General features: G+C 38.5%; 1 protein-coding gene and 1 pseudogene across 2 annotated transcripts; one reads left to right on the forward strand and one right to left on the reverse strand.

Moving 5' to 3' along the window:
• Nucleotides 1–1,486: 1,486 nt before the first annotated feature.
• On the forward strand, nt 1,487–6,419 carry LOC137731074 (putative serine/threonine-protein kinase PBL17). Its single transcript, XM_068470145.2, has 6 exons — nt 1,487–2,161; nt 3,068–3,369; nt 3,959–4,094; nt 4,689–4,825; nt 5,112–5,235; nt 5,670–6,419. Exons 1-6 carry the CDS (start codon nt 2,098–2,100, stop codon nt 6,191–6,193), a joined length of 1,287 nt encoding a protein of 428 aa, XP_068326246.2. The 5' UTR covers nt 1,487–2,097; the 3' UTR covers nt 6,194–6,419.
• Nucleotides 6,420–8,595: 2,176 nt separating this feature from the next.
• Nucleotides 8,596–12,835, reverse strand: LOC148690067 (TORTIFOLIA1-like protein 2; annotated as a pseudogene). Its single transcript, XR_015957471.1, has 9 exons — nt 12,769–12,835; nt 12,566–12,624; nt 11,841–12,510; nt 11,139–11,333; nt 10,949–11,051; nt 9,961–10,600; nt 9,055–9,768; nt 8,778–8,950; nt 8,596–8,673 (listed from the first exon to the last, which is right to left on the reverse strand). The product of XR_015957471.1 is annotated as a TORTIFOLIA1-like protein 2 (transcript).
• Nucleotides 12,836–15,378: the final 2,543 nt, after the last annotated feature.

Genomic DNA, 15,378 nt, shown 5'->3' on the forward strand with positions numbered 1-15,378 from the left:
GTCTATTTTTGTTGATCCTAAAAATTATAAAGTCTACGTGGCGCGCAGGCCAAGTAACTAATAAGTTAACTACGTCATTCGCTTGAATGCGGGACGTGTCAATTCGTCGGCCGAACTCGGCCGAGGAGTAAAATTTGTTGATGTTGCGTTGAGTGCACTGCTGACTTCTTGATCTTGCGATTGCGTCCGAGGAAGGAACAAATCTCGGCCTTTTGGTTCTCGAGTTTGAAGACAAGGCTGCTAGTTCTGCGAAGTTCAACATCGAATTCGGCTCTCAAGGTGCCGAATGTAGTAACCTGGTAACACCTCACTTCGCCGAGAAGGCTAATGAGATGACCTCTGCCAATAAGGATTCGAAAATCCTTCTCGACCGAGACTTGGATAGATAACCAGTTAGCCTCGACGCAATGCTGTTTATCCAAATTGAAAGTGCTTCGCGGTCGGCTGATTCTACGGCAACAGTGCTGTTTATCCAAACTGAAGATGTTCACCGGTTGCCTTCACAGTGCTGTTTATCCAAACTGAAGGTGTGTCGGCAGAAAAAGAAAATAAAAAAATCTCAAGTTGTTTGAGAGGTTGCGCAGGGCAATTGTGTGTTGAATTGAAGGTCTCTTGAATGTTGCACCGAGTCTTGTATTTATAGCACCAAATCCTCCTTAAGATCGAGTCAAAATCATATCTGGATTGGGACTTCTGGTTCTGTTCCAACTCCACTTCGACCAATCCTACCCCTAGTAAGACTTTGAACTCACCCCCTTTTTGAGGCCATATTCATTGTTGGTCGAGCCAAATTGCACTAGGACTTCTTCGACCCCTTTGCTCATCCGAACTACTCCTTCTTGCGATAGGACTCGACCATCCTTATTGAATGGCCCGAGACCACCAGGCAGCCCATAATATATTTGAAACAGCTTTGAGCCGAACATAAACCTACACTCGACCCAATAATATTATTTTGAGCCCAAACAATGATCTAACCATACTTGCACTCATCCAATTGATGTTGTGCATATCCCAATATTCCATGTGGTCAAATTAGCTGGGATTTAGACAAATATTAGGTTTAAATAATTTAACATATTACTACGAGATAATATCATGATTAAAATCACAATATTATTTCTCAATAATAATTGAAAATCATTTCAACCATTTTGTCATTCAAAGGTTTAAAATTCTGCTCATCCAACGGCCTCGATTACTCGGACCGATAATGTAAAATCGGATCCAAACAATATCCCAATACCAAAAAATGAAAATGATTGTTTCTTTGAATATGGGAGACTAGACTACTTCGTTGTCTTCGTCGATCTCACGTAGACTCGGCAAAACACAAAGCAAAAAGTGACAGAATATTGCAAGTGGATTAACGAAGTGGACTAAAACAAAAGTACCCCAAGAAAATAACAATTCACTCCCTCTTTGATTTTTCTGTTGACGAAAAACCCAACTCATATTTAAATTTGCGTAGAGACTAACCACAACAGGGTAGCCTAGTAATTGAAGAAGAATTTTATTCTCGTATTTCACATAACATGTTCTAATTCGATTTCTAATGCATTAATGCTGGCCGAAAAGATAAACTGTTTTGACGAAGCTACGGCTGGTTTTTTTTTTTTTTTTTTTTTTAACTTGCAGCGAATTCGGTACGTTTGGTTTGGCGCTTTCTTCGCCCCAATGCCCTTCCAATTCCAAACATGACAAATAAGGGCCAAATCTTTCTCTCTCTTCAAGAACAGCTTACCCCGTCTCTCTCCTCATTTTCACCGCTCTCTCTCCTCCCTGCATTTATCTTCTCCTTTCTTCAACCTTTGAGTGGCTTTCTGGTGGCCCAAGGAAAACAAACCAACGGAACCAAAAAAAAGGCACAAACTTTATCTCCTTTTCCCGGCCACCCACATCGGAACCCAGATCGAATCCGGACCCGAATTCTCAGAAAACCAACCCCACATTGACGATTGAGAGATGAACCCACAGTAGATATGGATGTGGGTCATTGAATCTTTTCAGTTGTCAATGCTAATAGTTGGAGGAAGGGAACGGGTTTGAGATGTGAAACCGGATTCGGGTGCGGATACGGGCTTGGTTTTCAGATTCATGGGGATTTGTTTGAGTTCTGTAAAGGACCAGCATTCCAATTATACACACGCCAGTCCTCAAGGTATTATTTATTTCATCATACAATTTCATTTCGCATTTAATTCTGGAAAATATTGGAAAATGGTTGCTCATTAAATTTTGTATATAATGTTGCTTGCCGCCTTTAAATGCATTTTGCAGTTTTGGAACCTTTTTTTTTTCAATTGCCATATTTTTTGGGAGGATTTTTGGGTCTCTTAATAAGGAATGACTCACAAAGGCAGGAAAAAGTTTGGGTTTTTTTCTACGGGTACTGCTGGGGTGAGTAAATTCGTAAATAAAATTTTAGAAATTAAAGAACATGAAAGTTGATGATTGTTTATTACTTAAGCGTTAATAAACGTGTTCATTTCTACTGGCGACATATTTAGTTTCCAAATTTAATCTTCCTAGGATTACCTTTCTTTTGCATTTTTTAATTTGTTTTTGAAGAACCAAAGTTTTCGGTTTTTAGTTTTTGTCATTTGTCACATTTTCTAACTAGATGATTGGATTTGAAGCATTTTATTGAAGTTTGTGAATGTGAGAATGTATGTGTCAAAGGTGGACAATTTTTAATGAAACATCATAGGATTCTGATGTTGGAGTAGGTTATGTTTTCTTTCCAGGGATGCTTTAGAAATCGCAAGTATTTTGTGACATGAAGGTAAGAGGTTGTTGAACTTCTTGAACATGGTTCGGATATATGTGAAATGTCCATTCTGTGCATTTTCTGCGGCTAAAATATTTGTACTTCTGTTTCCGTATTTCAAAATTCAAAATTTTCAAACGCGTTGATTGGTTGCGAAGAAACTAGAAATTGTATTCTTTCTATGTTAGGATAATGGCCTGCTCAACAAAACTAGTATTGTGTGGATTTTTCGGAAATATTGGGTAACTAATAGAATCACTTCTCTCTTCTTCTTGTGAAAAAATTCAAATCAAGTAGGAGATGACTCTGTTGTATCTTCTCAAGCTCCAAGTAGAACATCAAACACCACTCCTTTGGCTTCCAAGAATGTCAAAGACCTTCGCCAAAGCCCCGGATATACCAATGTCAGCATATTTACTTACGATGAGATGAGTTTGGCCACAAAACATTTCCGGCCAGATCTAATTCTTGGTGAGGGTGGGTTTGGAGTTGTATATAAAGGAGTTATTGATGATAACGTGAGGACTGGATTCAAGACCATGCAAGTTGCCATCAAGGAGCTTAATCGAGAAGGGTACCAAGGTGATAGGGAATGGCTGGTATTTGACTTATCTTACCCTTTTATGTTATATTCTGGGAAATGAGGCTTTATTGTAGTCAATTTTTAAGTTGTGCAAGTGAAAGGTTTTAACATACTTGGTTTCCATACCATTCATAGATTGCAGATTAACATTGTCCCAAGCTATTCCCTTTTTTCTTTCTTCGTCTCATTTTGTGGTCATGGTACTATCGTAATAGATTTAGTCTAGCATGCTTTACGACGGGTTATTCCCATAAGTTCTCTTTGGAGACAAAAAAGTGAAACATGTATGGTGCGTTTCATGTTTTCCTTAAATAGTGAATTGGCTAATTTGGGGAAAAATCAAAGAGATATAAGTTGATTTTAATTTTATATTGCAAGGATCTTCTCAAGGAGAGAACAAATTAGAAAATCATGGCCTGTGGGCTTTAGAAATGAATACAGTAAATGATCTTTCCCGCTTAAACAGGTAGTTCTTTCAACAATTCCTAGTGCACTGGACAGGATAGTTGGAAACCAGGAGACTTTATCGTCTGATTTCTATTAGCATTTTTCCTATGCATTAAGATTACTTTTTATCCTTTCTTCATAGATTGTTGGTCTTGCAGGCAGAAGTTAATTATCTGGGACAGCTGAGTTATCCTACTCTTGTGAAGCTGATTGGGTATTGCTGTGAGGATGACCACCGGCTACTGGTCTATGAATACATGGCAAGTGGCAGCCTGGAAAAACATCTTTTTCGCAGTAAGTGTCGTGTGCCATCAGAATTTCATGAGATACTAAGTAAAATGATGTCTTATGCCCTCTATTTCTCACGTGTCATCCCTAATCCGTACGCTCACATATCGTGTACCGCCTTTTAGTACTTCTTTTTTCTTGTCTTTCCTTTTTGGGTAGTTTGTACTCTATTTCTCAATAGTCAAGACCTCCTTTGGAGTGTTACTATTTAGCTTCTAGAATCAAATGTGTTGCTCTTAATTTAAGAATGTTAAAAGTCGATCATCTAGCTTGACCTGTATCATTTTCTTCTTATCTTTATGATAAGACTTATTTTCTTCAGTTTACGTATTTGTTTCACTTCAAACTACTTGGAAACTTGAAACCTGTTCATGGAGATGGACACTTTTTCATCCTGCCTGGTTTTATGTTGGCCATGAAATGACTTTTTGTGAACGAGCGTTGTTTTTCTAGTGGTTCAACGTCTGGAATGTTATGTAGCATTGCTTATAAGTTATACCAAGTATGCTGCAGGAAGTGTACATGTAGTTGATACTTCTGACACTTCAAGAACTTACTGCATATTGTGTTTGTAATCATTTCTTTTGTTTTGGGTGGTAGGAGTGGGCTGTACGCTTACATGGTCAAGAAGAATGAAGATTGCTTTAGATGCTGCGAAGGGGCTTGCTTTTCTTCATGGTGCAGAGAGACCAATCATTTACCGCGACTTCAAGACATCAAATATCTTGTTGGATGGGGTTAGTTGTCTTGTTATCTTTTATATTGTGTTCTTAACTGTTGAGCATCTTACTTGATGTGCCGTTAGAAATATTTAAAAGAACATACTTTCACATTGAAACTCAAACCACGCGATGAAGTCCACACGAACGTTAATTGTCATGATCCTTTATCTAAGTCTGGCAAACAAAGACAGGTGTTTTCTGATTGAATACTATTATGCATTTTTTTTTTAGGAAAATGAGCGATTTCTTGTGAATAACTTGTGTTGGTTGTTTTTACTGAAATTTGAATTATAACATACAGGATTTTAATGCAAAGTTGTCGGACTTCGGCCTTGCAAAGGAAGGGCCAATGGGAGACCAAACCCATGTTTCAACACGAGTGATGGGAACGCACGGATATGCTGCTCCTGAGTATGTAATGACTGGTGAGTGGTTTCTTGCCACCGATTTATATTTGTAGAATGTATTTTCTTTTCTTGATAGGAACGGATATGCAAAGAACTGTCATGGATGTTATACATGGTTGACTAACGTCTGATCATATGCATTGGTTTTCATCATGGTTTTTGTGCTTCTGATTTAAAGGAAAAATTGAGAGGAAGTTGTTTGAATATTGATAAGAACTATCCCCTCTCTCTTCCTCCCTCGTTTTCTCTCTCCATATACATCAGTTTGGCAAGTGCGTGGCTTTTATATGAATGCTTTTCCAGATGAAACAATATCAATGTCAAGTCTATCTCAACTTGGTTTTTTGTAGGAGTATACCTTTTAACAAGTAATATGGCATAATTCCTTATTTATTGTTGATAATATTTACATCATAGTATACTGTGACTGAGTATTAAGTTGATCCAAACAGGGCATCTCACCGCTCGAAGTGATGTTTATGGATTTGGAGTGGTACTTCTTGAGCTGCTCATTGGAAGAAGAGCAATGGATAAGAGCAGACCCGGCCGAGAACACAACCTGGTTGAGTGGGCTCGCCCACTCTTGAATCATAACAAGAAACTTCTGAGGATTGTAGACCCTAGACTGGAAGGGCAGTACTCACTTAAAACTGCAATGAAGGTGGCCAATTTGGCATATCAATGCCTTAGTCAAAACCCGAAAGGGAGGCCCCTTATGAGCCAGGTGGTTGAAATGCTGGGTTCTCTTCAGACAACAGGAAACGATGAACTTCAAGGTGGAGAAGGTGGTGTAACTCTTTACGAGGCTCCGAAGGGAACCTTTGGAACTCCCGCCAGGAAGAGAGACCCGAACAGAAGAGACGGTGAAAGGGGAGGAGAGGCACGTAGAAGGAGCAAACCGGGAAATGGAGGTAGCAAGAGCGAGCCTATGAATGATATCGATAGTAGTAACGTGTCTTCAGATTTTGTGACATGAAAAGTATCTCCGACTGGATGGAGGGTTGAAACTGTACAAGATGATATCAACTGGTCTGTCCATTTGGTGTTTTTGAGTTAAATCCATGCCCCGGGGCGGGGCGAAATTTGTGATTAACACTTTGTAATTCATTTTCTTCACATTGTATTGTAATCACTAATCACTATCGTGTACGAATGAGATCATAATTTAGTAGAGCATCTCAAGAAAACCCTTTTTTCCCTAACTGTTCTTGTGGATCTCTACTCACCTTTTCTCTTTTCATTTTGTTGTACCTAATAATAATAATAGCAGTGTGTCTATTTGTACCCACAATTGTAACCGAAAAGTACAACACAAAGAAATGGTATTTTGACCATAATAAATTATAACATCCACCGTTATTGAAAACTCTTTGTCGAAATAAAAAATAATAGATAAATTTTATTTGAACTCGTATACTTCTTTCAACACAAAACTTAAATGTTAAATGTGAATTGTCATTTTTGTCCTCTTGCATAATTACCATCAAGTACAAGATGAAATTAAACCCTCTGTGTTCATTCTAGGTTAAGGGTAAAACCTTAACATGCTCTCACGGAGAAAAACAAGGTCTTTTTGACCAATTGATGATGATTTTGAAGTTTTGAATCCTAGTATGAATCGATTTCTGCAAGTTTTTTCTCGTTTGATTTTAATTTCTTTAGGGTTAGTATCTTTCATTGTGGGAACGGTTCGGGTGCTCCTAGGAACAAAATCAACGCCTTTTCCAAACCATAATATTAGCATAAACACATATTGATTTTACTTTTTTTTATTTTTTTAATCATTTATATGGGATTAAACAAAATCAGCACATGAAGGATTAATTCAAGCATATATGCGATCAAGCAAAATCAGCTAAAGTAGATTAAGCGCGAGGCAAATATGTGAGAGATACTGCTATCTTTATGCCTTGAATGAGTTGTAGAACACTAATTTTGAATTTTTGTTTCTAAATGGATGCAAAGATAAATTTTATATATTGAATTTGGATTTGTGAGGGTAATTTAGTCAAGGTTCTAAAAGACGCTAGGCGCTAGTCGGGCGGTGAGCTAGGGCCTAGCGCCTAGGTGGATTTAAGTAAATTTATTATATAGTATAAATAAGTGTCTGCTTATACTTAAAAACACATAATTGCATTGAGATACATAAACTACAAAATAGAATGACATATAGATTATAAAGCATTAGATCATACACACAAAATGAAAGTTATTTATTTTCTGTCTAAGTGAGGTTCGCAATTTAGGCACGTGCCTAGGCGGGTGCCTAGGCAGTTTTAGACACCCTTTCTTAATTTTCAAACGATTAATTAGGGTGGTGACCCTAGCGCCTAGGCCAGGATATTTAGAATAGTGAGTTTAGATAATAAATTTAAATTGAAAGCGGTATTGATAGTTTAATTAAAAGTAATGAGTGTAGAGAATAAATTGAATGTAAAAGAAAGTTATATAGGTTCAAATTAAATTTACCAAACAATCTTAGGCTCTCTCTTACGCCACTAGTTGTTACAAACGTAACCTAATGGGTATTTACTGTGTTATGTCACTTAATGAGATCATTTTTTTTTCCATCTCAACCACCGTCCCTACACTTCAACTCAAATTAGACAACGCATTGTAGTTTATATTCTGCAGTTTTGCAAAAGAAAAAAATTCTTATAACAACAGTCAAACAAGAGAGAACACGTGCATAATATCTTTTTCTATTTAGCAAAGGTAAGTAACTAAAAGGTCGTTTCTCTAGAAAACATTTATGCGTACTATGCATAAGTGTTTTCAAGAGCACATTCCAAATTTTTAATAAAATCCAAGTAGTTGAAAAAAGTGTTACTGAAAATAAAAACCCGACGTATGTAGAGAAGTGGTTTTGCTAACTAAACATCCATCACATTCATCATATTTCACTTCGTACGAGTCATCACCATCTTTTTCCATAGTTTATGAGTATTAGAGCTTCAATGCTGCTGACAACAGAAACGCTCCCGGTTTTCGTGACACGACGGAGAGATGGATGTGTACGTTAAACTACGTACTACAGGAAAGGAAATTCTAATCCAGGAAAAGATTCTAAATGACCCAACCATCGACCCTCGTCTGGCTAAAATTGTACAAACCACAACAACAAAGCTTTATCCCACTAAATGGGATCAGCTATATGAATCCTAAAATGCCACTGCGCTTGGTTTTGTGTCATGTCTTCTGTTAGATCCAAGTAGTCCAAGCCTTTTCTGAGTCTTTACAAGTCTTCCTAAGCCTTCCTCTACCCCTTTAGGTCTGAGTCCTGTCTCGTTATCACATCTTCTAACCGAAGAGTTTGTAGGTCTTCGTTACACATGTCCAAACCATCTAAAATTGTCCGACAAACACCACTTAAAATTTCTAAAACAAGTTACCAATGGGAGTCTGCAAGTTCCATAACACAGCATAGCCTTGGTTTAATATCTGACTGTCACGAGCCTGCAGAAGTAGGCAATTATCGTTACCAAGGGCAGGTGTGGACGGATAATTTTTCAAGACTGCGTTAAAAATGCAAGTGTTGGGAATGCAAACACAAAGGTTACCATAGAAATGAAATTACCCCATAAATGGTGCAACTTCACAGCTAACTGAGTGGCAGATCTTCTCTTTGAAGGATTGGAAAATTCCATATTCAGATAGAAGACAAGAATTCTTGTTTTGCTTTCGCTGGCAGGCCAAGGTAGTTTGGTCCACGCTTGGTGCTCAAGTCAGCAATCTAAACGAACGAAAATCGCCTTAAGCATTAACATTTCAATTTGGAACACATTTTGGTTTCTGAGTAAAAATTACGTTGCATAAATAATGTATAAAAGCACTTGCCTGCTGCAACCAAGGAATTATGGTGTTGATAAACCTTTGTTCTGGGAGACATGAAGCTAAAGTGCTGAGAACATCCCTCACAGTTTTAGGCGACAAGCACTCCAGAACTGGACCGGTTCCTTCAAGAAGCTCATCCAGAACAATTTCATCACCAGAACAAAGAGCTTCCACATATGCAGAGTTGAGGTCCCCTTCACTAGAAAACCTTTCCAACTGTTTCCAGAGGTTATTCTTACTATCTACAACATTTTGTCTAACTTTGGCATTAGAAATAGAAGCTGAAGAAAACATAGCATCCGCCCTTGTTTGACCATTACTTATCCTCTGTGTTCCCTGCCCAGGAATTTTCCGAATGTCTTTCCCAATAGGATTCCGGGTAAGCTTCCCCCTATTATTACTCCATGTTTCTGTACAGTGTCCTGCAGAATTGTTTGTTCGGCTCCTGCCAATTGTGTTTTCCTCCCAAGTATCAGAATGTTTCACTGACAACATTGACCCCTGCCGGCTGGTCATATCTATAGATGGCCTCGGAGTGCTTGTGGAGAGCCTTGGAGAATGCAAATTCTGGCTCTGTTTCATGAGTTTGGAGGCTGCTAAATTTGAATGCTCCCTCCTGTGTTCAAAGTTCTGAGGTAATCGGTCTACAACATCCTCTAGACCCACCACCCTTGTTTGAAACACAGACAAGCTATCCAGTATGCCAGATGTCAACACCTGTGAACAAAGTTTAATGCAAGAGATAAGTTAGAGGGTTTAGATTGATTAACGTTGTATGGAAAAGAAAACCAATATATATTCTGACTTCTGAGCAATATTGTGTCAAAGTGACCAGCATATCAGAGTTTCTCTAGGAGCTTACACAAAAGGTGCAGCAACTAACAGATACGTATGTCTCAATGTATGTACCTGTAGAAGATCCATTAAGTTTGACTGTTTGGTTTCAATCTCCACAAGTTGGTTTCTAATGCAAACCACTTCATTGGCCATTTGCGAACAACATCCATGTGGAGTATGGGAACCAGATTCTGTCACAGTTGAATCCAGACTTCTACGTTCGTGTATCCTTTCAGAGTACTACCAATCTCTTCAGCTGCAAACCGCTGATTTCTTCCCACTGGCTTCTACGAACTACCCTTGACACTGCTATGAGTCACAAACTTCCCCTCTAAGTCATCACTGACAAGATTTGAACCAGAAGAACACTGTTCTTTTTCATCCATTGGCACATATTCATATCCAATGTCCTGTGTGCTTGTAACATCTGTGCACATCCTTTCTAAAGTCTTTGTAATACAGCTACCTTTAGATTCTTCATTCTGAAATTCCGGCAAAGAACCATTGTGGGTTTGCGGAACTGCAACTTCAAAATGCCAATGATCTTCATTGGAGCGTTTATGACTTTTGCCAAAACTTGGACATGTCTTTTTAATAGACAAAGGGGCTCTGCTCTTAGTTAAGCCAGTAATAACTTTCTTGAGTGGGAGATCCTTCCGTCCAGATTCACTGGCACTAGTAATATCGCTGTAGTCACCGCCAAAGAAATTTTCTGACGAAAATTGGTATAAACATTATGAGAAGTAACAAGGGAAGCACAGTAAGTCAAAATTTTGCAGAACTACAAAAGAAAAAGAATGACATCTTTATCAATTACGGCAGGCTTTCTATGCACTAGTAGCATTTTTCCTTTATTTTCTAATAAAACTTAACAACTACACCCTAGTCGTCTTCAGATTCGAGATGCATCTCAAAATGTCCACAACCCGTTGAAACTGCACCAGTTTCTAATTCTTGTCAGCTTAATTGAGTTGAGACCATCCAGAAATAGCATTGCGGTAAAACCCAGCAAGTAAAACTAATCTGAAGCATATAAGAGCACATGATCGGGTCATTAAACCTTTTATAGAAGATCCAGCTTCTGAAGGTTCAGAAGCATCAGGTCCTGGAAGACTTTTCCAGCACTGCAGGGCCCGAAGGACCGTGTCCCTAACTGGTTTCACCTACAACACAATAAACACAAAAAAGATCTGGTTTAATAATCTGCATGAAAGAAGATTCTCCAAATGTAGATTTTAAGTAACACTGACCTTGTCAAAGCGACATGATTCAAGGGAACGAACGCAGGAAGCCTTAAAAGAGCCCATGAAGGATCCACCACTTGAAGCTATTTCCCCTAGTGCTATGCAAGCAGCTTTGCGTGTTGTCCAGTCACTACTCTCTAAAGATTCTTGAATGCTAATCATTGCAGAAGAGAGAACATTTTGCGTTGGAGCACCCCCTGCCTAGAATAGAGTATAGAATCAAGCACAAAGAGAAGGATATTCTAATTCTACCACACAAATACAAACAAGTGGTACCAAAAAATATGCAGCAAAATAAACACAAGCAATACAGAGCATCGAAATAGGCTGTTTAGCAAGTTACAAGACAACTGGCACTATCCAATCCCATTCAATGATTAACTGAAGAACGCACTGTGGCATGATTGAGAGGAAACACCATATAGCATGTTTTGCAAATAAACTAATAATATTGATGCAGATACATCAATCTGTGCATATATAATAACTTAAAACTTTTGTCTCGGAGTTCTTTCATGCCATACAATGTAAACTCACAGAAAAGGCCTCTCCCAATTATGAGGAGTAATAATTCAAATGGTGCACATAGAAATCAATTAACAGGTCTTCATACAGCATTTGGGAAACAGTATTTTTAATAGCTGAATCATAATAGACAACCTGTAATATCACGGCAACTTTAAGTCATGTTTAACTTAAAGAATTCACCTGAATAATGCTTCTGTTTAACTCAATGATTGCTGGCTTTGCCATGAAATGCGGATTTTTAAGCAACTTTATTGTTCGATTCAACATGGGCTGCAGAATTGAAACTGGAGGATCATGAGTATTGTCAATGGCCCTGGCTAAGCACAATGCTGAACCTGACTGCACCTGCCTGTTTTGTTCACCCACAGCGTCGAAAAGTGGCCTGACTAAAGCAACAAAGACCCCATCACCCTCACCCGCATCATTACTGAGTTTTGACGCTAAAACACCAACAGTCTCCACGCATGCATCTCTCACAATGGAATCTGGATCCCTGAGCCGCTTAACAATGCTGGCAACCATCTTACCAAGATGCATTCCAAGTTCCAACAAACCCCTCATGATATCTAACTAATATACCAATTAGTCTAATACAATCCTTTCGGACTGCACTCTTTTGTTCTGAATCCATATCCAAAATACAAGACAGAAACGGAGCGAACCCATCTGGGGTCAAGCACTCAGCCATTTTCTCAAGTTCCTCGACGCCTAATTGGTAAGTATCTCGATCAGCAAGCTTGTTCATTGCAATAACCACCTTGTGTTTCAACTCGAAAACTCCCTGTTGGGTAGTGACCCTCGCAGGTCCCCTCCCTTTAACAAGTGCATGTCTCTTTATCTTGAAATGCAGCTAAAAAGACCCAATTCGTAATTATACAAGATTAATCCTTTAAAGTTGGGATTACTGATGGAGTAATTGGTATTACAGACACATCCCAACTTTCGAAATTACAAGTAGCAAATCCTGTAAATCCAAAGTAGAAAACAAAAATTAAAGCAAACCAAACATTATTGATTATTATGACATGATGAACTAAACGGAAACCAAGCACTTACAGATCATATTCTCCGTTGGGTCCTTAGTGGAACTACCAACATTCGGAATTACTCGCCGGATTAGGAGGCTTTCGCGTTGCTATGTCAGAGCCAAGTACCAGAGCTTCCTCCTCTCCCATTTGCTCTTATTTTCCGGCGCTTTCTCGACAACCAAACAAAAAATTTTGAGAGAGGAGAAAATTTTGAAAGAATGGCTTTGAGACTACCGAAATTTGAAATATTGTAAATTATAATCTCAGAGAGCGTTTCCGGGACGGAGTTCGAGAAAATCTGAGAGAGGGAGAGAACGTGAGTTTTTTTTTTTTTTTTTTTGGAGAGATGGTGGGGTTTGAATTCAAATTTCGCGCTGGTGTTTGGGTTTTCAAATTTAGAAGGATAAGAATACTTGGGTGAGAAATGCTAAGGCTTTGTTTGGTACACCGTATAACACACCGGATATAATTAATTATACGATATCAGGTGTTTGGTGTCCCCATGTAATAAATAGTCAGCCAACTAAATACTCCGACCCAACCTATTCTACACGCCTGACACCCGCTTAACTATCATTTCCAAAACTACAGTACTATTTAGTCGGGTTGAAAACATGGCTCTCTCACTCTCTCCAACTCCCAGGTTGTCCTTCGAATCCCAGGTTCTCCTCATTCTTCTTCTCTCATCTGAATCCCAGGTTCTCCTTCTTTGTCTTCTCCTCCTTCTTCTCTCATCTAAACCCAGGTTCTTCTTCTGCCATCCTCTTATTTTTCTTCTTCCAGATCCGGAAAAAAAAAAATTTGATCTGTATGTTGAAAATTGCAAAGATCCTAAATTGGGTATGTTGAAAATTCGAACCCAGTTGAAGAAACGAGTTGAGCGATTACATCTGGAATGGAGCTTGATGAATTCATAATATCAATGCTTGTGCTGGTTTGGTTGCAACAAGATCTGGATTTGATGTAATTTCATAGAATTGTTCAAAATTCATCATTCATCAATATAATAATATTTTTAAATCTTTCTTATCCGATAGAGTATCCAATCAAACACAGTATAAATAATACGATCATTAATCTGATACTGCACCAAACGCCCAACTAATATAATCAGTACTATCCGGTGGCTATTTATCGTATCCGACAGAAATAATCAGTACAGTCCGAGCTACCAAACAAGGCCTAAGGATGCGTTTGGTATGCGAGACGAGATGGAATGGAGTGGGACGAGGCGTTCCGTCCCACGTTTGGTGCGTCTAAAACGGGTGGAACGCGCTGTTCCACGGGACGAGTTTTGGGTGAATTTTTGTTCCGCCTCACCTCCCCTGGAACGACTCGTTCCACATCCGTGGAACACAAAATTATAACATTTTAAGACAAAAATACCCCTTATCTTTTTCAATATTTACACCATCAAAAAAACAAACCCTAAAATTCTATCTTCTTCGTTCCATCTTCTCTGCCTGTGCTGCCTTTTCTTGTAGCCTTCCTCCTCATCCTCTCCCGTAGCAGCTGCATCTCCAGGTTCGATCTTGATCTTCTCCCATAGCCGCTGCATCTCCATGTTCGATCTCGATCTTCTCCTGTAACCACTGCATCTCCAGGTTCGTTTTCTTGATTTTTTTCATGGAAAATTTCAATTTTTTGGGAAAATAGGATGATTATGAGAAAATAAGTAAGTTTTCTTGGTTTTTCTGGTTTAACTTGTGCTTGGGAAAAAGAACAAAGTCTGATTTTTAAGGTTTATTACGATTCTTGTTTGTAAAGAATTAGATCTGGTTCCGAGCTGTGCGATTTAATGGGTTCAGTGCCTCGTAAATTTTGGAGCATGAACACAGTTTGGAAATACTATTCCGGTGAGGCAGTGGCTCTGTACCCGACCATATTCATTAGTGGGAATCACGAGGCTTCTAATTACTTGTGGGAACTATGAGTCCCTTCTTTAACTATAATCTATGACATTCTCTTCCAATTGTTTTTCGTGTCGTTTTTTTCGCTTCGGATGAATGATTGTTGCGGGTTTTTTACTTGTTTTTGCTGTTTGTATAGGTACTATGAAGGATGGGCAACACCTAATATATACTTCTTGGGGTTTGCTAGTGTAGTCAAGTTCAGAAACCTTCGAATTGGTGTTTACTTCATTGTTTATCTTTTGTTGGTAAAACAATAGCTGTTTATGTTTTGCTATTATTGTAAATATAACGATGGTGGTATGTGCAATTTGATATATGGTGTTAAATGTTTGAAGGCGGTTCATTTTTTTTTCCTTTGAGCATGACACTTTGAGAGGCCTCCTTATAATGGTCATACTATCAGGTTAGTGTATCATGTTTGTGAGTATGATTTCCACGAACTCATGAAAGTTGAGGAACCAATCGATATTTTTCTTTCACATGATTGGCCTGTTGGCATCACCGATTGTGGGGACTGGAAGGAACTTGTTTGGGAAAAACCAGATTTTAAGGTGGAGGTAATTGCAAGAACAGAAAAATGAGTTTAAGATGTTCCCCACAAGTTTCTTCAGGTATTTGATGAGATTCTGAAAGTGGTGTATAAGATTTTCCCGCAGTGGTCTTTACCTTTTTAATGTTTTTTTTTTTCTCTTGTAAAGTATCTACTAAGTCTTTGCCAATGAAGTTATTGCTTCAGGCCATGGGTCTGTTGATTGATATGTACACATCACTATGACT

Source organism: Pyrus communis, chromosome 16, assembly GCF_041283825.1.
Source record: "Pyrus communis isolate YQ-2024b chromosome 16, ASM4128382v1, whole genome shotgun sequence".
Lineage (NCBI taxonomy): Eukaryota > Viridiplantae > Streptophyta > Magnoliopsida > Rosales > Rosaceae > Pyrus > Pyrus communis.